General features: G+C 41.7%; 1 protein-coding gene across 3 annotated transcripts in view; it reads right to left on the bottom strand.

Moving 5' to 3' along the window:
* Positions 1–24,432, bottom strand: part of DDX10 (DEAD-box helicase 10) — a 759,707-nt gene that overhangs the window by 646,190 nt on the left and 89,085 nt on the right. For all 3 annotated transcript variants that reach the window (XM_029602477.1, XM_029602475.1, XM_029602474.1), the window contains exon 10: positions 940–1,041. In XM_029602477.1, coding sequence (XP_029458337.1) covers positions 940–1,041 — 102 coding nt within the window. The remainder of the gene's footprint in view (positions 1–939; positions 1,042–24,432) is intronic.

The raw sequence follows: 24,432 nt of genomic DNA, 5'->3' as shown, positions 1-24,432 counted from the left end.
TCAGAAACGCAGAAAGCATTTCTTCCAAGTACTGTTTAGTATCAGCTAAACTTTTCAGCAGGTGATCTGTGGATTTCGTTTTGCAGATTGGTCTAATTTTCAGGCTCTTTTATCAGGGATTTTTGTTTTTCCAGATCATGCTTTTACCTCAAAAGTTCCACACAACTTCCATTTCTTAACAATGATTCTAAAAGTTGAAACTGCTGGTAGGAAGCGTTTGGATTTTTTTTTTTTTTAAATAGCCTTCTCCTGCTTTGTAAGAGTGAATAATCTTCACTTTCAAATGCTCACAGAGCATGGTTACTGAAAGTAGATGGAAGAACAATCACAAACTGAGAGACAAGAAGGGTCAGAATATTTATTCAACTGTGGAATAATTTTCATTAAATTGAAGGCCTTACAAGTCAATCGACTTTTTTGTCCTTATTAACAATTTTTTTTAAAAAGTAGTAATGAATCAACTGGAAGGGTATCCAAAATTTTGTACATGCCATAGTCACTGTTCTATTTTCAATCTGTTAAAATCAGCAATTAAAAATATAAATTGCATTAAAAATTGCAGAAAGATGTCATGTTTAACTTTGTAAACCCTAATGTTCGCTATTACTTTATTTTCAAACTCATTACTCAGCAGTATTACATAATGTTGGCAATATTAAATAAAGGACCATCACACCAAATGCACATATTCGTTTATACCAACTGGCATTTTCTAGATGACAGTGTAATATCACTGGTCCACATAATCCATTTTTACAAACTTTTAGTTTGATACATTCACTGCAAGACTATTTTTGCAGCAATACCATGTATCATGTCAGCTTCGGTTTATTTAGAGATTCATTAAAATATACCGTTTGACCAGGAGTGCCTAAACGTTTGCATACAACTGTATATGGAAGGAGATGCACAGTGAAGAATTAAACTTTGTTTCCTTACTTTATTTCCTCAATGGGGATTTTCCTCTCCAGTAACTGCTGAACCATGCCTTTTTGTTCTGAAGGAAGCAGAACCAGCAAAGCTTCCCCACCTTCTTTATACCTGGCCAAAAAAAAAAAAAAAAAAGACAATAGTTTTATTTAAATCAAAATCTTGCGAACTATGGTTTATATGCTAGATTACATGTATATATTTCTTGATAAATGAATAATGGAGAACATATATGAATCAAAGACATCATCATTACATTTATTAATCTCATTTCATCAAAATCTCAAGTCGTTATACATACATACTAAAATAAAACAAAATTAGATCAAATTCAACTCAAATTGAAATATACAGTCTCACCTCCTAGCCAGTCACTTTAACAAACAACCATGATTTCAAGAGCTTACAGAATTGAAATAAATTATCTGATTTAACCTCCAAGGGAGCAGTCACAGAAAAAAAAATCTTGATTCTGTGCTTCTTTAATCTTACATCTCACATCCCTGGCAAATGACCGAGAAGAGCATAGCTGCCTCAAAGAAATCCTTACAGAAATATAGTTCTGAGCCATATTATGGAGAACTCTGAAGAATAGGACATGTTAAATCAATGCACCATGTGTCAATGCGCTGTGCGTCAATGGCACAGAGGGTCAATGCACCAAAGAGTGAGTCAGCTGCATTAAAAGTGCTGAGACTTTGTGCTTTCTCAGTGCCCACTGCACAAGCGGCTCCGCAGAGTGGTGCTTCTTTTTCAATATTTACTCAACCCCAAGGACTGTCTGCTCCACCCAAAGGGGAAATATCATTGAAATGCTCCTGCTCAACTCAATACCCAGGGAAGCAGATAAGGCTGCAGCTTCTGGAGAGACATATGCAGTTCCTCCATTTTCTAGGCCCTTGACTTTTGGGAACATGGAGACATCCAGCCAGAGCTGGTAACAATTTGCCTGGTCATGAAATGGTCTGAGGGAATGGTTATAAACTTCAGGTCTATCCATAACCGTCATTTTCCTACCACATATACAATTTTTGAAGCCGTTCATGGGGGGCTTCTTGGAGCCTGACATCCTGAAAAGAAAAATTCTTTGTTCCTTTTTTTTTTAATATAGTATTGAAAAGTGCTGTTTGAGGCAGCGAGGCAAATTAAAGTTAGAAAAGATTAAGAATAAGGATTTTAATGAATAAAAATTACATAGATATAGGGTACATGCCCAGGCTGATGATCAAATGAAAAAAGACTTGAGAGGGCTCATGAGGCAACGCCCACACAGGAATTCATAAGAACATAAGAAATTGCCATGCTGGGTCAGAACAAGGGTCCATAAAGCCCAGCATCCTATTTCCAACAGAGGCCAAACCAGGCCACAAGAACCTGGCAATTACCCAAACACCAAGAAGATCCCATGCTACTGATGCAATTATTAGCAGTGGCTATTCCCTAAGTAAACTTGATTAATAGCCGTTAATGGACTTCTCCTCCAAGAACTTATCCAAACCTTTTTTGAACCCAGCTCCACTAAATGCACTAACCACATCCTCTGGCAACAAATTCCAGAGCTTTATTGTGCATTGAGTGAAAAATAATTTTCTATGATTAGTTTTAAATGTGCTAATTACTAACTTCATGGAATGCCCCCTAGTCCTTCTATTATCCGAAAGTATAAATAACTGATTCACATCTACTCGTTCAAGACCTCTCATGATCTTAAAGACCTCTACCATATCCCCCCTCAGCCGTTTCTTCTCCAAGCTGAACAGCCCTAATCTCTTCAGCCTTTCCTCATAGGGGGGCAGTTCCATCCCCTTTATCATTTTGGTTGCCCTTCTCTGCACATGCCTTGTAGAGCAAAAACTCTATGGGGTCAATATTCAAATCCTGGCCAGCTAAGTTACAAGGATATCCAGTGGCATAGTTATGCCATTGAATATCAACATATATAATGCAACTTAGCCGGATAAGTTATATCCGTCTAAATTTAAATCTGCTACTGAGCCCGACTAACTTAGGCGGACAACTTATCCGGCTAAGTTTCAATATCACTACTTAGTTAGATAAGTTATCCTGCAAAGCAGCATCAACCTGATTCGCCCACTGCCCGCCCACAAAGTTATCCACCTAATAGATAGCCAGATAAGTGATATCGGGGGAGTGGGCTAGGCAGCCAGAACAGGTTTAAAAAAAAAAAAAAAGTTACTGGCATAGCACAATCCCAAGCAGAAATTTCAAACCCAGCAAGCAGACAGCTCCACTCCCCAGTATCTACTTCTCTCCCCACTGGTAAAAGTCAATTCCAAATAAGATATCAAATCACAGAAGTTATATAAAAACTTTAAACAGACTTAACGCTTTTTATATCAAACTGAAAGCAAAAAGATTATGAAATTAAGTTACAATTTAACACAAAAGCAAAAGAATTTGTCTTCATTGTCATCATGCAACCGCTGGGAAGGAGGCTTTAGTTACTGCTGCTTTGGCACATAATAATTTGGATTTATACCATATTTATTCTCCAAACTGGACTCCAAAGGGCTTTATAATTTAATACACCATAAACAGAAACTTCTGGAGTGGAAAGGCTGGCTGTCAGTATTTCTGGAATGTGATCAGTATGACTGCTCCCAAAAGGGACAGGAGAGAAGGATCAACAAGAACAATAAACCTCGTCATTACTGCCTGTAATAAATCTGTTCACAACCAGAGCACCATGCAGCAGGTTACTGATGGGCAGGACCTGCTGAGGACAGAGAAGGGCCCTTCAGCTTCAGCATGCCAAGGTTGACATTTAAGCCCTGTTATAATTTCAAACCACATAAAAGTCAAAATGAAGATCAATCTGAACAAATTACATTGGGGGGAAGTAAAATAAAAAAATGAAACTTCAAACATCAAGAACACCCAACAATCAAGTTGTTTCTATTAATTTATAAAATTGCATTGTTTTATATAAGTTAATACTACTAATAGTTACTCTCTGTTATCTATTCCTTGACATCCTATTCTACCCCTTTGTAACCCAACTGTTGTTTGTAACCTTGAGTTGTTTGAATTTTGAGATGTAATTCCTTTTCGGTTACCATTTTTTGTTCCTATTTAGTTTCCTGTAAACTGATGTGATGTGCAAACGAACATCGGTATAGAAAAGCAATAAATAAATACAATAAAATACAATAAAACTGTTGAATTATCATGCTACCAAATGCAATAGACAAATATTCTTCCTGTGCTCTATGTAAATGGGCAATATGAAGACATGAGCCCCCTTTTGTTGCTGAGATATGCGGCATTCACCATTATGAACTTTCTACACAACTCAGAAAAACCAGCCCTTCTCTACACAGATTGCTATTCAGCTTGTAACCTCAGCACCTGTTTATGTGGAAATAGTTATCCTTGAAATCCACAAAACGACTGATGAGCACTGATGTTACCACTGCTAGGTCTACAGGACAAAATGTGAGAAAGATCATTAATACTAAATTGTATGGCTTTCCCATTCCTACTTTTATATAGTAGGAAACCATGAGAACTACAAACACCAAATCCATCAGAGATGATGTACTCTAAAGGCACCACTACTTCTAGGACAACATATCTCTCTGTAAGGTAAGATGCTTACCTTACAGAGAGCCTACCGGAGTTTAAAAAAAACTTTTTTTGTTTTTTTTTAAACTAAAACTTTTTTTTTTTTTTTTTTTTTTTTTTTTTTTTTTAACTAAAACTAAACTGAAAACTAAACTAAAAACTACGTTTTTTTAAACTAAAACTTTTAAAACTTTTTAAGTTTAAAAAAAACTTTTTTTTTTAGTTTAAAAAAGCGCTAAAAACCTGGCTCTTCAGCCAAGCATTCCCAGATACGTAATGTAACTAGGTTGACATGATTATACCTTAATTTTAAGTGCTACCTCGTCAAGCTCACTATGCTGACTCTCTTGATAGACGGTACGTCCCCCCTTGCCGTCCTCCTAATCTCCTCCTCTTTCTCTTCCCCCCAAGGTCCTCCCTCTTCAGTAGACAACGCTGATCTCCTCCCTCCCACGTTAGCCCTCCTCTACTATCCAACCAGATCTCTCCCCCTCTTTCTGCTCCTCTCTTATATCCATCCCCTTCAAATTTGAGCCTATCTGGAAGTCATCCCATTAACGCATTCATCTATTACTCTCCTTTTTCCTCCCTCCCCACCACCCCTGTTCAATTTGTTTTCATGTTAAACCGGTGGCGAGCTACTGTTTAATTTTAGTAAAGCCCTAAGCATGCACTTACAGCCCCGGGCAATTTTTCTGTTTAATTGTTAACTGTTATATTGAGACTTACTGTTTAATTCGTTATATGTAAAGTTTGGAGACTCACTGTTTACTGTTTGATGTAAAAGCCTTGGGCGGGCATGTAAACCCTGGGCGATTTGCCTTTCCATGTAAACCGGATTGATTTGTATCTCATACAGGAATTTCGGTATATAAAAATTTAAAATAAATAAATATATAAATAATAAATGCTTGACTGTCAGAGCAACCCATGCATTTGGGAATAAAATGTATTTGTAGAGGGATACAACCAAAGTACCTCCAAAGATACCACTGAAAATCGCTGTGACCAGGGTATATTTTATTTATTGTCATATTTTTAAACAGTTCCTCCCAAAAAGAGCTACAAAGCAAAGTACAACCATCCAGAAAATGCTCATCAAATACCAATCTAGTGTTGCAGCAAATCAAACAAAAACAGTAACAGAGGTAACCATGCTTTACACATTTTTCTGAAAGTGATGGAACCTTTTAGTAATTTAAGCTGCTGTGGAATAGAATTCCATAAGGATGGTCTTGCATAGGAAAATGCTTTCTTAGCAGTACCCACCAATTTAATTTTGCCAGGGTTCTTAAGAAGCAAAAGTTGGGAAGAATGCAAATTGTGTCCTGGAACATAACAATGCACTCTAGAACAGTGTTTCCCAATCTTTTCAAGCCGAAACTGCTCCTACATTAACAAAAATGTTGTATAGCACAACTACCTCCATGAGGGGCAAGCAATGCAGACACACAGGCCGATTCAGTAAAGTCCGCGGGAGAGCAGACGAACGCCCGCTCTCCCGGCGCACGCACAGGCCACTCACCTGTGCGCGCGATTCTCTATTTAAATGAGGCCCGGCGGTAGAAACGGGCAAAAGGAGGCGCTAGGGACACTAGCGCGTCCCTAGCGCCTCCTTTTAGCCCGGAGCAGCGGCTGTCAGTGGGTTTGACAGCCAACGCTCAATTTTGCCGGCATCGGTTCTCGAGCCCGCTGACAGCCACGGGCTCGGCATACTGGACGCCGGCAAAATTGAGCATCTGGTTTCGACCCAACAGCCGCCGGCCCATTTAAAAAATTTTTTTCTTTTTTGTTTTTACCCTTCAGGACCTCCGACTTAATATCGCCATGATATTAAGTCGGAGGGTGCACAGAAAAGCAGTTTTTACTGCTTTTCTGTGTGCACTTTCCTGGTGCTGGCAGAAACTAGCGCCTACCTTTGGGTAGACGCTAATTTCTTAAATTAAAATGTGCGGCTTGGCTGCACATTTTACTTTCTGTATCGTGCGGGAATACCTAATAGGGCCATCAACATGCATTTGCATGTTGAGGGCGCTATTAGGTTCCGCGGGTTGGAAGCGCGTTTTCCGCCCCTTACTGAATAAGGGGTAAGGGAAAACGCGCGTCCAAGGGCAGGTTAACAGTGCACTCCGTCTGAGCGCACTGTACTGTATCGGCCTGACAGAGAGAGCTCAATGATCAAAAGAAAAGCTAGGAAAGCACTAACAGCCCTGCAAGTCTCTGTCAAATTTTAGAACAAAAGACAGTGGGAGACAGACACCCATGAATCAGATACAATGGACCAATTCTCTCTATACACAATTGCAGAAGGGAATAGTCTGTGTGATGCAGGCAACCAGCTCAGGGGTTTTGTGTGCACTGTAATGTCTTGTTTTCCTAGGACTTGTGCTTTCTCCCCAGAAACATTTCATTTCCTCTATGTAGCTCGCAGATAATTTTTCACTTCTGCACTGTATGAACAAAAGAGACTTGGGATGCTGACTTGACTGAGAATGAGGCTAGAACAGCATGTATATCCTAGCATCCCTGAGGAAGTTATAAGACTGAAATATCCTGCAGTGCCATTGGCCACAAAATAATTAACAGACAAAAGGCCATTGGTCAAAAAGCTAATGATAGTACTATATGCCCTGACTGGCCCTTCAGGCAGAGAGATAGCTCTGAAGATGCTAGAATTCTCTAGACTCGGCTGAAAGTACACAGGGAGGAGATATATCTGTGCTGAAACCCTGTTCATCTTATGTGGACATTATTTTTTCTGACCTCCCCAGATTCTAGATAAGTATAATATAATAGCTTTTACTGTTTAATCCTTATTGTTTTACCTGTTTCTGTTGGTAGATTAAATCTTCTAACATTCACTGTTCCTACTGTTTGATAATAAACTTATTAGTTTGTTAGCTGTCCCTGTTTTGGACTGATTGAAGATTCCAGTATTTTATGTATTTGGTCTAGGGGAGTATTTCTAGGAATTACGTGACCTCTAGGTTGCATGGGGTCCCAGTGTCCCTAGAAACCACCAGAAAAGCAGAGAACCAGTTGATGGGTGGGAGGCTACCACTGTAGGAGCATGTGCGCAGGAGCAGATGGGCTTGGGCAGTGCTCGGCAGCACCCTCCAAGTCATCAAAGGGTTAACCCTGAGAGGGTGTTTGGGTAGTGCTGAGGCATTATGCAACACTTTGGCTGCTGCATGTGGCTGCAAAACCTCCTCCACCACTGCTCTGGCTCCCAACACTCACAGGAACGATGTAATAAGCAGAAGTAAAGCTGCTGTGGATTTTTGCACTTATTTGTGCAGGATTCTGCACTGATTTTTCCCGTGCTAGTCTCATGCGGGTATGTAATAACCTATTCAGCACAGGGAAAACGCACACATAAACCCGTTTTAAAAACCATGGCAGGTTCTGCACAAGTGCATACTAATGGCATACAAAGGAGGCGATAATCTAATCATGGGCAATGCAGGGAGCCAGGCAGAAAGATTGGGTTAGTGCGGGTTTTTAGCACTTGGGTCAGGGCAGAGGTCAAGTGAAAGGGCTGGTGTAGAGACCAGTTTTTTTTAATGCTTTTGCGGGTCAGCCAAGCAACGGCTGGAACTGGTAGAGAGAAGGCAGCTTCTTGAGGCAAAATAGTTGATCTGCATTTCACGCTCTCGTCAGCAGTCAAAAGTCTGATCATGAAGGGAGATATTTGCTCGATCCACTTTCACATCAACTTCCGGACCACTTATTTATTCCTTTTTTTTTCCCCAAAAAGAAAGGCTTTCGCCCCAAGAATCAACCGTGGGTGTTCAAATACTGATGGGGTGTCTGCGCGGGTTTCTGCATGGATGTCTGTGCGATGTACTACATAGGGCCATGAGCATGCGTTACTGCACACATTATGGCACGTGTGTGTAACAGGCACTGTGTTCTGTTACTATTAGGTCCTGGATTTTCAGTGTCAGCTGGTTAGTGGGGAGGATCTTTTCAAATACATCCCCCTCCTGCAGAGCCTGGCATGGCTGTCCCCTTGGTGAAGATATAAAACCACTCCCTTGGTACAGTTTGGGAGGCAGTCCCTTGAGCCTGGAAAAGAGTTTAGAGGTAGAGAGGAGATTAGCTTGTATTTATTTAGCATGTTTTGTATACCGTCATTCGGTTTCGCCATCATAACAGTTCACAATAGTTACATTTTGTTGCCTTGCAGGCCCAGTCAAAGGAGCCAAGCAAGCCCTGTTTTGTGGTCCTGACCAGAGTTGAGAGGGGTTTATTCTTTCCAGTCCATTCATTAGCTGGTCTGGATATTCCCCTCTGGGTACGTTTTTGGGAATTTAACCTTTTAAGTGATAGTACTGAGCCTGTTCAACTCCTGGGCCCAGGGAAGACCTGACCTCCATACCCTCAGTGAGGAGGGGGGGGGAGGGTCAGTGATCTGCTGTAAGGGTACACTCCGATGGTATCTTCATTTTTGCTACACATTAAACTTCAAGATCCACAAAGAACCTTTGACTGCCCTGTCTTCCTAACTGCTTCAGGGATCCCAACTGACAAAAGGAAAGAGCTGCACCAGAAATGAAAGAATCTAGAAACCAACTGACTGTGAGTAAAGGCAGAGCCTAACATCCTTGGTGCTTCTATGAACCCTGGGGAAAGAGAGAGCTTGTCTCTCTGTGCAGAGACAATAACCTTTTTTAGCCAGTTGGGAGGGCTGACCCAGCCATCAAAGGGACACCCTGCACCAACTGGTGACTATTTTTTCCCAAACCTGGAGTTTCCCCCTGGCTCTGGCTGTTGATATTCCTGCAAAGATTGAGCATAATTTTGTAAAGAACTAATTCAGTGGTGCTGTGGCTCAGTATTGTGACATTATTAATCCATTTCAACAATAAAGGTTTATTTGGACACTAACCCTGTGGCTCCGTTGACTGCCAGCACACACAAGGATCATTAAATATCACCTCACCCAGGGAGTCAGGAGAGAAGAGTTAGTCACGCCACACTGGGACCCAGAAGACTCCTTTTCTTCCCCCAGTCAAAAGAACCTACACCCTGGAAAGGAAGGGAGCTTGGAGAGTTAGCCAGGGTCCCTGCTTCAAAGAACTTATAAATTCTTCTATGGCCCCATTGGAGTGCAATCCACACGTGTTTGCTGTACACAGATTTTTTTTTTTGTTTCCAATTAGCATATGCACCATTACATCCCACACTTCTGCTGATTTTTGCCGTGCATGCTAAAAAAAACATGCAGAAAAGTCAGTGTGGATTTCAGCATGGGTCTTATAACATTGGCCCTATAATGAGTTATATCCATTGCTCAGTGCACTCTCTCCTTGTCTCACTCAGCCTGGAGGTAAGACAGAGGCTGGAAGGAACCAAAGTACTGTGTGTGCTGCTCGAAATGTGAGTTCTGGCTATCCTCCCTTGCATGCTTCCCATTATTACCAAACTCTGCGACTCATGCTATAGCTAGGAAGAGGAGGAATGCATTCATAAAATCTAAAAGTGAAATTTGTTTCTTTGCTGTTGGCAGGTTGAAAAAAGCCCAGATAGTGGGTTTCTTTTCGTGGGGATAGAAGGAAACAGGAGGCTCCAAGCAAAGGAAAAGATCCCCTTTTTTCAAATGGGGGCTCCACAGTGACCCCCTCCCCCTTCTCACTGCACATCCCATCTGGGGTTCCAAAATGTTGGTGGTGCTAGTAAACACTAAAAAGCATCAGCCAGTAAGAGAAAAATTTTGTCTTTTATTATAAGGTATCTTATAATAGGAGTAGTGCTTACCACACAATGCAAAGTAAACCTTCAGCTTAGTTCTTCGGAGTCGTTCCATTTGGTTAAATATGCCACTGCCTCTAACTTACACACTAATTAATATCTTTGTTTGCATAACATTTTCCTAATTGGTTGACATTATAATTTTATCTCATATATGTTAATGAGACTTAATTATTGTGAGTCATATGATTGCTTATAAATTGAGCTAAAAACCAGAAAGGAAACTCCGTGTTGACCCTTAACATACTTTTTCACCTTTAACATACTTTTTAGCATTTCAGCAGCCTTGGCTAGTCCTACAAGCACCCTTACATTATGTTTCAGAAAGGAGCTCCTACATGCTTAAAAGCCACTGCTGGTGATTCTTAATGATGTAAGTAAGGTGCTGAGAGCATAGTCCAGGTACTGGCCTGGATTGGAGCATCAGTGGTGGAGGCTTTTTCATGGCACACCTGATCAGGTCTGAAGACACACTGGTGAGAAACACTGTTCTAGAACAGAAGCTCTCCAAAAATTGTGATCATCCCTACATGCTTCTCTTTAATTTTTACATGCAGTTAAATGGCATATGGAAAACGTATTAATGGAATAACAAAATCTACATTCCTGAATTATTTGTAGTTTACACAATTTAAAATAAAAGAATGCTTACTATTATAAACTGTGCTCTTCTTTCTGCCCTCCCCATTGTAAAAAAAAGGCTGAGCTCTATGAATTTTGAGGCCCTCTCTTCTCTGACTACAGACCTGGCACAGGCAGACACAAGTCTCTGATCAGAGAGAAATTTATAGCCAATGCCCTGAAGTATTATGGGTCAAGCTAGCAGTACACAGAGGAATAAAAGTCTTGCTAGTGCCAGATAAAGATGTGTGAATAATGACACTTTTCTAACCGGAGCCAGCGAAGGTAGAGCTAAGGAGAATGATAGTGTACAGATATTTCTAGTCATAAAACTATTCTGCTATGCCATGTTCACTGAAGTGATTAGCTGCTTCAAGGTCCATAATTTATATCCTGAAAGTTGCAAAAATATATTTCTACTATGTGAGCTTGCATTCATTAGATGGCACAGCAGGCCAAAAAAATTATGAAAGGATCATGCCTATTATCAATCAATGTTTCATCAATGTAGTGATGTCATAGAATACAGGCGTAGCTAATCTGCTAGTCTATCATCTTGTATGGAAGCTTAAAATAATGAGGCAATATGTAAATTTGTGATTTGTCCCTATAACTGGAAAACAAAAAGAAGAGCTCAGAACTCTTGCTTTGTTTTTTTTGCTCTCTCACCTTTCCTTCTGTACTATCTGCTGTAACTGACAAATTCTTAATAGCACTAATAAAGAAAACGGTTATTCTAAGACAACTATCCTTGTTATTTCTGGGTGAAAGGGACCTAGCAGATGCAACCACAGATTCAGGGACTTACAGAATCAAAGATGCATATATATCATAGCTACTGATTAAACTATAAGATAACATTATGTTTGTTTATTAAGGATTTATTAGTCGCCAATACTGAGGTCCAAGGTGATATACAACAAAACACAAATTATTCATCTCTAATGAATACGACATAACGTTGAATTTCCAGTTGGATTAGATAGTGCATGCTTTAGGAAATGGGAGAGCAATGGATTATTTCAAATAGGTCAAATTATATGTCCACAGGGATAGGAGACCTTTGCAAATTTGAAAGAGAAATATCGATTGGACGAGGGAGATCAATATGCATACATACAAATTCAAAACTATGTCCAGCAAAATGTGAGCAAACAATATTTGGGAAAGGGATACTCAATTTTTGAAACATATTGTATAAAGGAACTATCTATCAAAGGGTTTATTTAAAAATCTATAGTGTGTTGAGTGTACCTCCAGAAGATTATGATAGCACATGCTTACACAGTCTATGCTAAACTCTTATTTCCTGAAAGTACCTCTCTCCCAATCCTCAAGATGTTTTCATAGAAAGTCACAATCTTTGATATTTAGATAAAATATAATACAAAAATTAATACCATTTTGATGTTTGTCTTATTTGCTTATTATGTATGTAATGATGTAAACCGCTATGATCAATTCTGGAGAAGGCAGTCTATTAAAACTTTTTAAATAAATAAATAAGATCTACTTAAACATGAGAACGATTGGGTGAGAGATCTGAATTGCTCAATAGAATATGAGGTCTGGGCTGACATTCGATGACACAAGGCAAAAACATCTCTCTCAGCTCAGTTAACAGAGAACTCTTAAAATATACCTGCGATATTACACTCCAGCTCAATTAAAAAATATGTTTCCTATTGTGTCCAATAGCTGTTGGAGGGAGTTTGGGGACAGAGAAACATTGAAGCCATGTGTGGAGGTCATGTCCTAGATGTGAAGGGTAGTGGGTGTGCAAGCTCTTTGCTGCAGCATATCTGATGCAGGTTAGAGGGCAAACCAACGAGGCCTATGCTGATACCTGGCGAACATGTCCTGTAGCAGGACAGTCTGGAGCTTCACCTTTACCAGTCACCTCCCCCACAAGTTGAACCCTTGGGTACTGGCAGCCAGCAAGACTTAGGTGGGTCCCTATGGCAGTGACAATAACTAAAGCCCAAAAGCACACCAGGGTCTGGGCAGGCAGCAGACTAACGAAGTCAGTCAGGCCAAGGTTGGGGCAGGCAGCTAGCAAGTGGTCAGGTCCAGGCAGCAGGCAATCTTGGTTCGGTCCAGGCAAGGGGTCAGGTCCAGGCGTTAAGGCAATTGTGGTTAGGTCCAGGCAAAGGGTCAGGGACAGGTCCAGACAGCAGGCAATCTTGGTCAGGTCCAAGGAAGAGATCAAGATCCAGAGAGTCAGGCCAAGGGTGGATGAAGACACGATGAAGACACTGGACAAGATGGATAGGATAAGGTGAGGCAGGATAATGTGGGCTAGATGAGGAAAGTTGGAGAAGGCAAGGCTAGACGAGGTACAGAACGCTAGGTAACATGCACTGCAAGGCAGAAGACCCGTTGCTGAGGCAAGCAACTGCTACAAGGTCCTGGCTTAAATAAGCCAGTTGGTCTGACATCATCTGATGACACCACTCAATGTTTCCCACCGTGAGGCCCATATAATGCATGCGTGCCTAAGGAGGATCTGAAACAGGAGAAGTATGGCGGTGTTTGGGGCCACGCCCAGCAGCACTAAGGAGATGACTGCGTCCCAGCTGCGGGAGTGTGCCGACAACATCCTGGACTGCTCGCAGCGGCATCGGGGTGAGAACAGAGGCTTGTGGGGCCATCCCACGAGCCATGTTCCTAACACTAGGATTGAAAGGTATAAGGACATGGTGGGTAACAATTTTGGATATTATACAGTTCACGGTGGACAAGGGCCCACTAACATTTTTACTTTCAGCATCTATGGAAGGTACAACAAGAAACATATTTAAATTGATTATGGCACGCTGTGAAATAGCAGCACTTCGCAGAATAAAGACTGCACCCAGTAAGCTGTCTTATAAATGGCTTTTATTCCTTCACCAGATGGAACAACTTATGGTGATTTGGCAAAATAATACTGCAAAATTCAAGAAAATCTGGACTGCATTTCAAACCTGGAACAAAGAAAAAAAGTACAAACATTTTGATAAACTAAGGGGGAAGGGTCAGGAGAGGTTTGGGGATGGCCACCTGAGTCTGACTGGTATATAACATGTTCTATATGGCTGTAACCAACCCAAAAATCTTTGAATAAAACAAACTGCAAAAAAAAAAATATATATATATCCACATCAATCGAAATTAAACACACAAAATCATAAAATATCAAAATACAACATACGATAAAAACCAAACAAGATGCATATTAAATGAAATAATATACTCTATTCGAAATACTGTAGTGGGGGGAACTCTGAAATGCTAGAATGGTCTAGTACAGGGGTGAGCAAACCTTTTGAGCCATGCTCACCCTTACATTCATATAACTCAAGATAGGAGAAAAAAATATTTAAAACTGTGCAATGGCAGCCCCCTGCACACAGGTTTTATGGTTTATTAAAATTTATATACCACAGCATCATAAAATTTTGTAGTGGTCAACATCTTCTAAAAGGGTCACGCAGCTCGTAAAAAGCCCTCATCCTAATGTGCAAGAATCCCCCTCCCCCGTTTAACTTCTATGCAGGAGCAATGGGGATGGGCGTTAACGTTCCAATACTCCTGTCAAAAATGTATAACTCCTGCAAATGCATGCAAAGCAGCTAATTTCAATAGGCAGTTTTTAGATGAAAATATCCCGCAATATCATAGGAATAGGCGATTATTGTATGATAAACTCAGTTTTTCCACGCGTTAATCGCTTATAACAGTTTAGTAAATCTACCTATTTGATTGTGAGCCCTCTTGGGCAGGGACCCAACAGTACATGAATTTATAACTCACCTTGAATTCAGATTTTAAAAAGTGAGTACTTAAATCCAGATATATATCTATATATCTATATCTATCTATATACACACACACACACAAACACATCCCAATTCTGTGCTTAAACAGGGCACTCTGGTTTCCAATGCCATCAATAAGCATCTGGTTTCCAGTGCCATCAATAAGCACATTTCACATGCAATAAAATTACTACAAAAAGACAGTTTTGAATCTGCCTCTATGCAATAAATGGAGATTTTGCAACAAAAAAAAAAAAAAAAAAGGTTGCCAGACTCCTCACTAAAAAGAAATATCAGAGTGATGAGCATGATTGGGATTGGGATACATAAAGCTTTGCACAACATCGCACCGCTCAAATTAACATTCCAAATTCAACTACACACATCTATGAAACCGACCAGAAGCGCTTATCAAAACAGACTAATCACCCAACCGGCTAAATCCTCGCTGAGGAAACGCGCTCTATCCACAGCGGGCCCTTCACTCTGGAACTCGCTTCCACCAGACCTTCGCCTGGAACCATGCCACGCTACATTCAAAAAGAAACTTAAGACTTGGTTATTCAAACAAGCATTCCCGTAGAACTAAGAGCAGGAAGAAAGTCAGTCACATATTTTCCGATTACCCCAGCATATTTCACATAACCTTGTTATTTAACCATGTCATTTTCTCATCAACCCTCATGTTATTTCACTAACTGCTATTGTATTTTATTTATTGTCATTTTTTATTGCCATTTTTCATTGATATTTATTGTTGTTTATTATTAATTATTTATTAATTGTTATTGCATTTATTTTCATTTATTAATTATTTATTAATTGTTAGCATTGTTATATATATATATTTTCTCTGTTTCTTGGATTAACTATGTTCATTGTAAACCGCTAACTTGAAGCGATAGTTACTGTTCATTGTAAACCGGGGTGATATGTATATTATACAGGAACCTCCGGTATATAAATCCTTAAATAAAATAAATAAATTAACAGAATGGCAAGTTCGACAGACTGAGTAGCAAGACAACACCCACTGCAGAGACAAGATTTTGATTTCCATATATGCAAACCATATTTTAATGTACAATGTTTACAACTATGATATTTTATTATTCCAACAACCCCGTCTAACATGGGCTGAAAGAGAACATAAGAACATAAGAAATGCCATGCTGGGTCAGACCAAGGTCCAACAAGCCCAGCATCCTGTCTAAGCCAATGGCCAGTCCAGGTCACAAATACCTGGCAGATCCCATGAAGTAGACTTATTTCCTGTAATAGCTATCTTTAGACTACCTGACTAATAATGTGTTATGGACTTTTCCTCCAGGAACTTTCTAAACCTCTTTTAAACCCTGATATGCTGAGAGTGAATTCAGAAATCACAAGGTGGCTGATAGCAACTGGCTCACCCTCCCTCCCTTATTATTTTTTTTTTCAAGGACAATCTTCAGTGTCATTTACTCAGATAAATAGTAATTTGCGCAGGTAATGTGGCTTGTCTAAAAATTACTAAAAGTACGTGCGGTCTTCCATAACATATATGCTTTTATCCAAATTGCGAGGAGGCATTTCCAGAGACATATTTGTCAAAGGAGGAAAATAGCACATGTAAAATGAAATTTTCACCAGCACATGCATCATGTTCGCCCTCTCGGTCATCAGTACCAAACAGGGGATGCAAAATACACTCGCTTTTAACGCATGTACTGTACACTATTTTTCAAAGAGAAACTGCTCACATTGTTTCTCTCTGAAAATTATCAGGAAATACATGGGCTATTTGAAAACTGCCTCCCTCTATATCTTAGATCGGTGTTTTACCTTATAAGGCCTGGGAACAGGTGGGCAGCTCCTATCGATCCTGTTATGACTCTGGTTCAGGTGGAGCCTGGGGAACACCACGACAAAGCTAAAGCATGGCTTGGACAGGCTGGTAAGGCTGGAGCAAGGCTTGGACAGGAACAGTGTGCAGGTAAGGCTGGAACTGAAGCTTGGACAGGAACAGACTAAGATAGCACATGATAGGACAAGACAGAACATGGACCATACAGGCCCAAAGGCAGCGATACAAGACAAGGAGAAGACTAGATAAGCCACACAGCAGGGCAAGACCTATATAGGCCAGAAGGCCCGGCAAGAGGTAAGAAGGCCCAAACAGTACAAGGCAAGGGTCAGAAAGCCTGAGGACCACAGGGCAAGGCTGATGTCAGAAGGCCACAAGGTAAGGCTAAGATCAGAAGGCCTGAAGGCCACAAGGCAAGGCAAAGTTGAAGTCAGAAGGCCTAAAGGCCATGAGGCAAGGCAAAGCAAAGCTGAGGTCAGAAGGCCCAGAGGCCACAAGGATAGGCCTGGAGAGGCCGCAAGGCAAGAGTAGCTAGGGAAAAGAGCAAAGGGCGACTCGATGCAGAAGCATCTTGAGTCTGACAAGGCAGGATTATGTAGGGATGGAGTTTGGGTGTAGTTTAGTATAGGCAAGAGGGAGGAGCTTGGCCAATCTGGAGGGTATGCTCTTCGAGGTCCCATGGCAGAGGGGAGGCACAAGGCAAGTTGAGTCATGAGACCAGGGAAGAGATGGTGAGAACAGTCCAGTGCGGAGCTCAAGAGGGCCTCTGCTAGTAGGGAGGTGTCCCTGTCAGGGTACAGTGAGGCTGCATAACAGCTGAAATCATAACCGTATCCTCCCCCTGGATCACATTTTCCATGGGGGTCATAGCTGGGTGAGCAAGATGAGACTTGGCTGAGAAATTGTTTGCCAGGTAGGTACCTCTTGCTAGAAGGTCTATGGACATACACCTTTCCCTGGGCAGGCTGGCTGTGGACAGGCGCCTTCTCCTGGGCTGGAGCCCTCTGTTGTGCTGACTGCATCAGAGCTAGAGCCCTCTCTGATGAGCTGCCTGGGTCAGAGCTGGAGCCCTTTCTGCTGGGCTGCCTGGGTCAGAGCTGGAGCCCTTTCTGCTGGGCTGACTGGATCAGAGCTGGAGCCTTCTCCTGGGCTGACTGGATCAGAGCAGGATAAGAGGCCTGCTGACTGAGTGTCCAATATGTAGGGCCACTGGCACAAGGTGATTGAGATGTAAGCCCACCAGCTCAGGATCCTTAGATGATAGGACCACCAGCACAGGGTGTGTGAAGAGTCGACCCCCTAACATGGGTGTGTAGAGCATGAAGCCCCTGGCACAGGATCCTTGGATGATTGGACCAATGGTACAGGATATGTGAATTATGTAAAAACTGGCACAGAGTTTCTTTGAAGGGAGGCAACAAGTCCAGTGTCTGGTGCTTGGTGACTGAGCACAGAGTGTGGACAGTGCTTCCTCTTGAGGCGGGGTGTCTGAGCCAGGACTCTCCTAGGTCTGGACATCTGAATTAGGATGCCCCTTCTAGGCTGGTTCTGCAGGACCGGTGGCTTTCAGAAGTTAAGACTTATCCTGCAACTGACAAAGGTTCTAGTGTTTTTCCAATTTTCTCTGACTGAAAGGGCAGAGAGGAGTTTCTAAAGTTTACTGGAGGTATTCTCACATGGCAATATGGCAGAATAGAGGTACATAGTTGCCCTTCCTTCATCACATCATCTGTAATATGCATGGCATTCAGGAACAGGTCTTGTGCACAAAAGTTAGACTCAGGATCTGATTTCTGTGTGTCTAGCTTAAGGCCAATAAAGACACATGCTGTACTCAGAGCTTCACTGAAGGTCTCATTAGCAGCTGCTGGGTTGCAGCTTACTATGGCTGAGGTTTGCCCGAGTTAATTAGTCCTTTCTGCTTCAGATAATCTGGTGTATGTGACCGGAGCAGGGGAGCCAAAGGACCACTGCAATCAGGGTCTGTTAGTCTTTGCTAGTAAAAATTCTAAGGTTTTTAATTCAGGTGCAGGTTTTAATATTTTAACTTCAGAGTTAATTGGTTCTGGGGGAGCCTTGGCTGTGGGCTGACAGGTAATTCAAGGTCTGTGTGACAGAGTTCAGCTTCATAGTTATGGCTTCCAAAAGGTTATTACAAGTCACCGATATCTCTGAGTCTAGGCTGTGCTTTTCTTCAGCAGGTTGCAGGAGGGCAGAATTTGCTGTTACAGGCAATGATTTAGAAATAGCTGTAGCAACTGAACTGGGCTTGGTGGTACAAACTAGATCAATCTGCTTGACTGCAGTACCTGTATGGACCAAAAGTGAATTTTTTGTGCACTTTTCCTGTGTCTTGGGCAGGAAAAGCAGATGGTGTTCTCTGAGAAGCTTCTGGTCTCCCTCATGGTTCTTTTTCTCCAGAAGCTGAATTTGCCTTAATAAGAACAGAATTCAAGCTAGTCAAGCAAGCTGGGGTTTTCTGAGCTGATGTGCTGAGAGTTTCTGCAGCAGTCTGCACATAGATAGCTTTAATTAGCTTTTCTCCTGGCCAAGGCTTTGTCTTTAAACGTGCACTGGTCTTTCTGGAAGCTGAATTGGTGGCAACATAGATGGGACAGATTCTATCTGGAGGCAGATAGCTAGGAATGGACATTTCCACCAGCTTGGGTTAGAGGAGTTACAGTTCAGGCAGTGTGGGAAGAGCAGACCATTTTTCTCTTTACATTCGCTTCATGCCCAAAATGCAGGGGACTAGAATGAAATTCATTACCAATCACATTCTTAATTGTGGGTCTGGCTGGGGCGCAGCACAGCTAGTACAAACTTGAATGGAGGCAGGATTAGTAAAGCAACATATTCTGTAGTCCCATAAAATAAGGTTGGGAAAGAGACACACTATGCAGCCAATGTAGTGTGGGGGGTTTAAAATCTGGCAGGAAGTGCAGGAAAAATACCGTGTAGTGGTAGGTATATAATCATTCTCCTCTGTATTAAAAGCAGACTCACCATCAGCCAAGGAGCCCCCCACACTCACTTGTGAAGGTGATGGGTGGCTTCCGCATTCTGTTATGGCTCCAGTTCAGGTGGAGCGTGGAGATCACCACCTTCGGAGTGACGTAGGACGGCATAACAAAGCTGAAGCAGAACTTGGACAGGCTGGTACGGTTGTAGCAAGGCTTGAACAGGAACAGTGTGCAGGTAACACTGGAACTGAGGCTTAGACAGGAACAACATGCATGTAAGACTGGAAATGAAGCTTGGACTGGAACAGACTAAGACAGGATACAACAGGCCGACACAAGGACAAGACAGATAATGGAACATATAAGCCCAAAGGCAGCGATACAGGAAGGCCATAGAGCAAGGTAAGCCCTTTATAGGCCAGAAGGCAAGGAAAGGGTCAGAAGGCCAGGGGACCTCAAAGCAAGGCAAGAAAAAGGTTAGAAGGCCATGAGGCAAGACAAGGCAAGGCTGAAGTCAGAAGGCCCAGAGGCCATAAAGCAAGGCTGAAGTCAGAAGGCCCAGAGGCCATAAAGCAAGGCTGAGGTCAGAATGCCCAGAGGCCATGAGGCAAGGATAGGTCTGGGGAGGTCGCAAGGTAAGAGTGACTAGAGCAAGGAGCCAAGGGCGACTTGATGCGGAAGCATCTTGCGACTGACAAGGAAGGATTATGTGGGCTGGAGTCTGGGTGTGGTGCAGGTAGGAGGGAGGAGCTTGGCCAGCCTGGAGGGTGTGCTTGTCTCCTAATGGAGACAAGGCTGCAAGGCAGGTTGAGTCATGAGACCAGGGACAAGATGGTAAGAAAAGTTCAATGCAGAGCTTGCCGGAGGACTCTGCTGGTAAAAAGGTGTCCCCATCAGGGTATGGTGTGGCTGCATAGCAGCTGAAATCATAACATACCATATATGTAGTGCCTTCTATTCTTCCAGTACATACTCTCCCCACTGTTTCTAAAACAGCTGTTCTGTTTTCTCCTGGCACTGTGCAGATCTATGGGTTTTAACTGTTTAGTACCCAAACTCCCACACAGATCTCCCAAGACTCTGAGAACTATGCAGGAATTCAGGCATCGAAGCCATGCAGTGCTGGAAGAAAACAGAACAGCGACACCAATGCAAGCATCTAGAGAAGGCTGGGAGTGGGGGAGGTTAAATGGAGGGGGGCAAATTGTCTTGGAGGGGATGGGGGTTGGGCCAGGAAGGTGTAAGCTGACTGGTTGGAAAGGGAGGTGGGGAATGGGTTGCCAACTTTCAACCACCAAATTTCCGAACACTTGAAGATTCTGTCCAATATCGTTGCAGATGAGGTATTCGCACATGCAACTTTTATTGCCATTCTTCGCTATTAGAAAAACTCAAACAGAATACAACAGCAGATAAATACCCATTTAGTCTGCTCAGATTACTTCTTTTTACAGAGCCATAGATTCCAGTTGGTCTCCAAATTTCCCCTCACTTCTTTGCAATTAATGATCCTCTGAACTTGTCCTGTGCTTTATTATTGTTTTTGCCTCTATCACCTCCACTGGAAGGTTGTTCCATGCATCTATCAATCTTTCTGTGAAGAAATATTTTCTGATGTTACTCCCCAAGTCTGCCCCTTTAGAGCTTCATATCATGACCACTTGTTAAACTTCTTTATTTCAAAAAAAGGTTTGCTTTAACAAGCCCAGGGGCCAAACAACTGTTTTTGTACAATTTTTTAAGCTTCTGATTAAATTGTGGACTGAAGTCTATGCAAGTGACAGAAAATAAATGAATCCTCCAAATTTAATATAAAGTAGCTACCAAAGTACACACTGTATTGAAATAATTGTAGGGGAGGATCAGATAACCCGCAGCTAGAAGGCTGAAATCATTGCATTTCCAAACATTTTACCCCTCCTTTTTTCCTGTACAGTTCGGAAAAAATCAAGACGGTTGGCAACCCTAAGTATTGAAGATGGTCTGGGAAGACAGGTGGGGAGGAGGGGGGTGGGGAAGAGAGAATCCATGGGAGTCAGATTTTGTTTTAATTACACAACTTGCTCTGATGCACCTGAGCAGCTGGACTGGCTGCATCATAGGAGAGGGGATACCTACACAGCTATCCACCTTCCCCAGGGCATCAGTCACTTTGTCTGGCAATGATCCTGGCTCTCACATTGACGTTTTTTGCCAAAGTGGACCCTGCTTGAAAATAATGAAGACCACCTTCCATACACTGGAGGTTCTGGCTTTTAAAAAAAGGGGTCCCTCTCCCAGCAGGCACAGAAAAATCTTTGTAAAAATAGCATTTCTCATCACAGATATCCTAAGGAAAGCAGAGTTGCTTACCTATAACAACAGGTGTTCTCCGAGGACAGCAGGATGCCAGTCCTCACATATGGGTGACATTATCCAATGGAGCCCAGTACGGAACTTTTATCTCAAAGATTCTAGAGTTTTCAGCATGCTCTAATGAGCACTAAGAAAGGTGGAAGGAAGTCAAAATGATTACAGGCATGGTTAAAAGGTGAAGTGATAGAGGCTATTTTAGCTTAAAGATCTTCATTCAAAAATTGGAAGAAGGATCCATCAGAAGAAAATAGGATAAAGCATAAGCATTGGTAACTTAAATGTAAGACACTGATAAGACAAGCTAAGAGAGAATTTGAAAAGAAGCCTGCAGTAGAGGCAAAAACTCACAAAAACTTTTTAAAATATATCAGAAGCAGAAAGCCTGCAAAGGAGTAGGTTAGATGATCGAGGGGTTAAAGGGGCACTTGGAGAAGATAAGGCCATTGTGGAAAGATTAAACAATTTCTTTGCTTAGGTGTTTACTGAAGAGGATGTTGGGGAGATACCCGTTCTGGAGAACGTTTTCATGGTAATGATTCAGATGAACTGAACCAAATCACGATGAACATGGAAGATGTGGTAGGCCTAACTGACACCAAAGAGTAGTAAATCACCTGGACCGGATGGTATACACCCCAGGGTTCTGAAAGAACTAAAAAATGAAATTTCAGACCTATTTCAATTAATTTGTAACCTATCATTAAAATCATCCATAATATCTGAAGATTGGAAGATGGATAATTTAACCTCAAAGTTTAAAAAGGGATCCAGGGGTGATCCGGGAAACTATAGACCGGTGAGCCTGACTTCAGTGCCGGAAAAGATTGTGGAAACTGTTATAAAGAATAAAATCACAAAATATTTAGACAGACATGATTTGATGGGACACAGCCAACATGGATTTACCCAAGGGAAGTCTTGGCTCACAAATGTCCTATATTTATTTTGAAGGGGTGAATAATCATGTGCACAAAGGTGAACTGGTAGATGTGGTGTATTTGAATTTTCAGAAGATGTTCAACAAAGTCCTGTATGAGAGGCTTCTAAGAAAACTATAAAGTCATGGGATAGGAGGGGATGTCCTTTTGTGGAGTGCAAGCTGGTTGAAAGACAGGAAACAGAGAGTACGATTAAATGGTCTGTTTTCCCAGTGGAAAAGGTAAACAGTGGAGTGCCTCAGGGATCTGTACTTGGACTGGTGCTTTTTAATATATGTATAAATGATCTGGAAAGGGGTAAGATGAATGAGGTGTTCAAATTTGTGGATGACACAAAATTATGCAAAGTAGTTAAATTTCAAGCAGATTGTGATGAATTGCAAGAGGACCTTGTGAGACTGGAAGATTGGGCTTCCAAATGGTAGATGAAATTTCACGTGCACAAGTGCAAAGTGATGCACATAGGGAAAAATAACCCTTGTTGTAGTTACACAATGTTAGGTTCTATATTAGGAGTTACTACCCAGGAAAGAGATCTAACCATCATAGTGGACAATGCATTGAAATCGTCGGCTCAGTGTGCTGCAGCAGTCAAAAAAGCAAACAGAATGTTAGGAATTATTAGGAAGGGAATGGCAAATAAAAGGATGGATGTCATAATGCCTCTGTATCGCTCCATGACGAGACTGCATCTTGAATACAGCGTGCAATTCTGGTCACCACATCTAAAGAAAGATATAGCTACACTGGAGAAAGTGCAGAGAAGGTTAACCAAAATGATAAGGGACATGGAATGGCTGCCTTAAAAAGGAAAGGCTAAAGAAGTTAGGGTTGTTCAGCTTGGAGAAGAGACGATAGAGGGGGATATGATAGAAGTCTACAAAATCATGAAAGGACTTGAACAAGTTAATGTAAATCGGTTACTTACTCTGTCAGATAATAGAAGGACCAGGGGGCACTCCATGAAGTTAGCAAGTAGCTCATTTAAAACAAATTGAAGAAAATTCTTTTTCACTCAGCATACAATTAAGCTCTGGAATTCATTGCCAGAGGATGTGGTTACAGCAGTTAGTGTAACTGGGTTTAAAAAAGGTTTGGATAAGTTCCTAGAGAAAAATCCATAAACTGCTATTAATTAATAAGCAATAGTAGCTTGAAATTTATTTAATGTTTGGCTATTTGCCAGGTACTTGTGACTTGGATTGGCCACTGTTGGAAACAGGATACTGACCCAGTGTGGAATACCTTACGTTATGTTCTCTGTTCTTAGCATGTGCAGCTGCAGCCCCCTCCCCATTTGTCAGGCAGAGTCCATCAGTCCATGATTTAGCAGATACATGGAAAAACCAACTCCTAGGAGAGGAGGGAGGGTACTTTAATAAGACATCCTGCTGTCCTCGGAGAACACCTGTTACAGGTAAGCAACTCTGCTTCTCAAAGGACAAGCAAGATGGCAGTCCTCACACATGGGTGAACCCCAAGCTAGAGCCTGCCAAAAACAGGGAAAACCTTTAGTGTGGAAGCACCACTATTTCTTCCCCTTTTTTCAGGGAGGCAGCCAACCTCTGAGGGCTCTAGGAGGGAACACCTTATGTTCTCTCCTTCGTATATATAAACCTTCCAGACATTTGAGATCAATG

The sequence above is a fragment of the Rhinatrema bivittatum genome, chromosome 5 (genome assembly GCF_901001135.1).
Source record: "Rhinatrema bivittatum chromosome 5, aRhiBiv1.1, whole genome shotgun sequence".
Taxonomy (NCBI): domain Eukaryota; kingdom Metazoa; phylum Chordata; class Amphibia; order Gymnophiona; family Rhinatrematidae; genus Rhinatrema; species Rhinatrema bivittatum.
The sequence above is the reverse complement of the archived record's forward strand: the minus strand, read 5'-3'. Positions and strand labels throughout refer to the sequence as shown.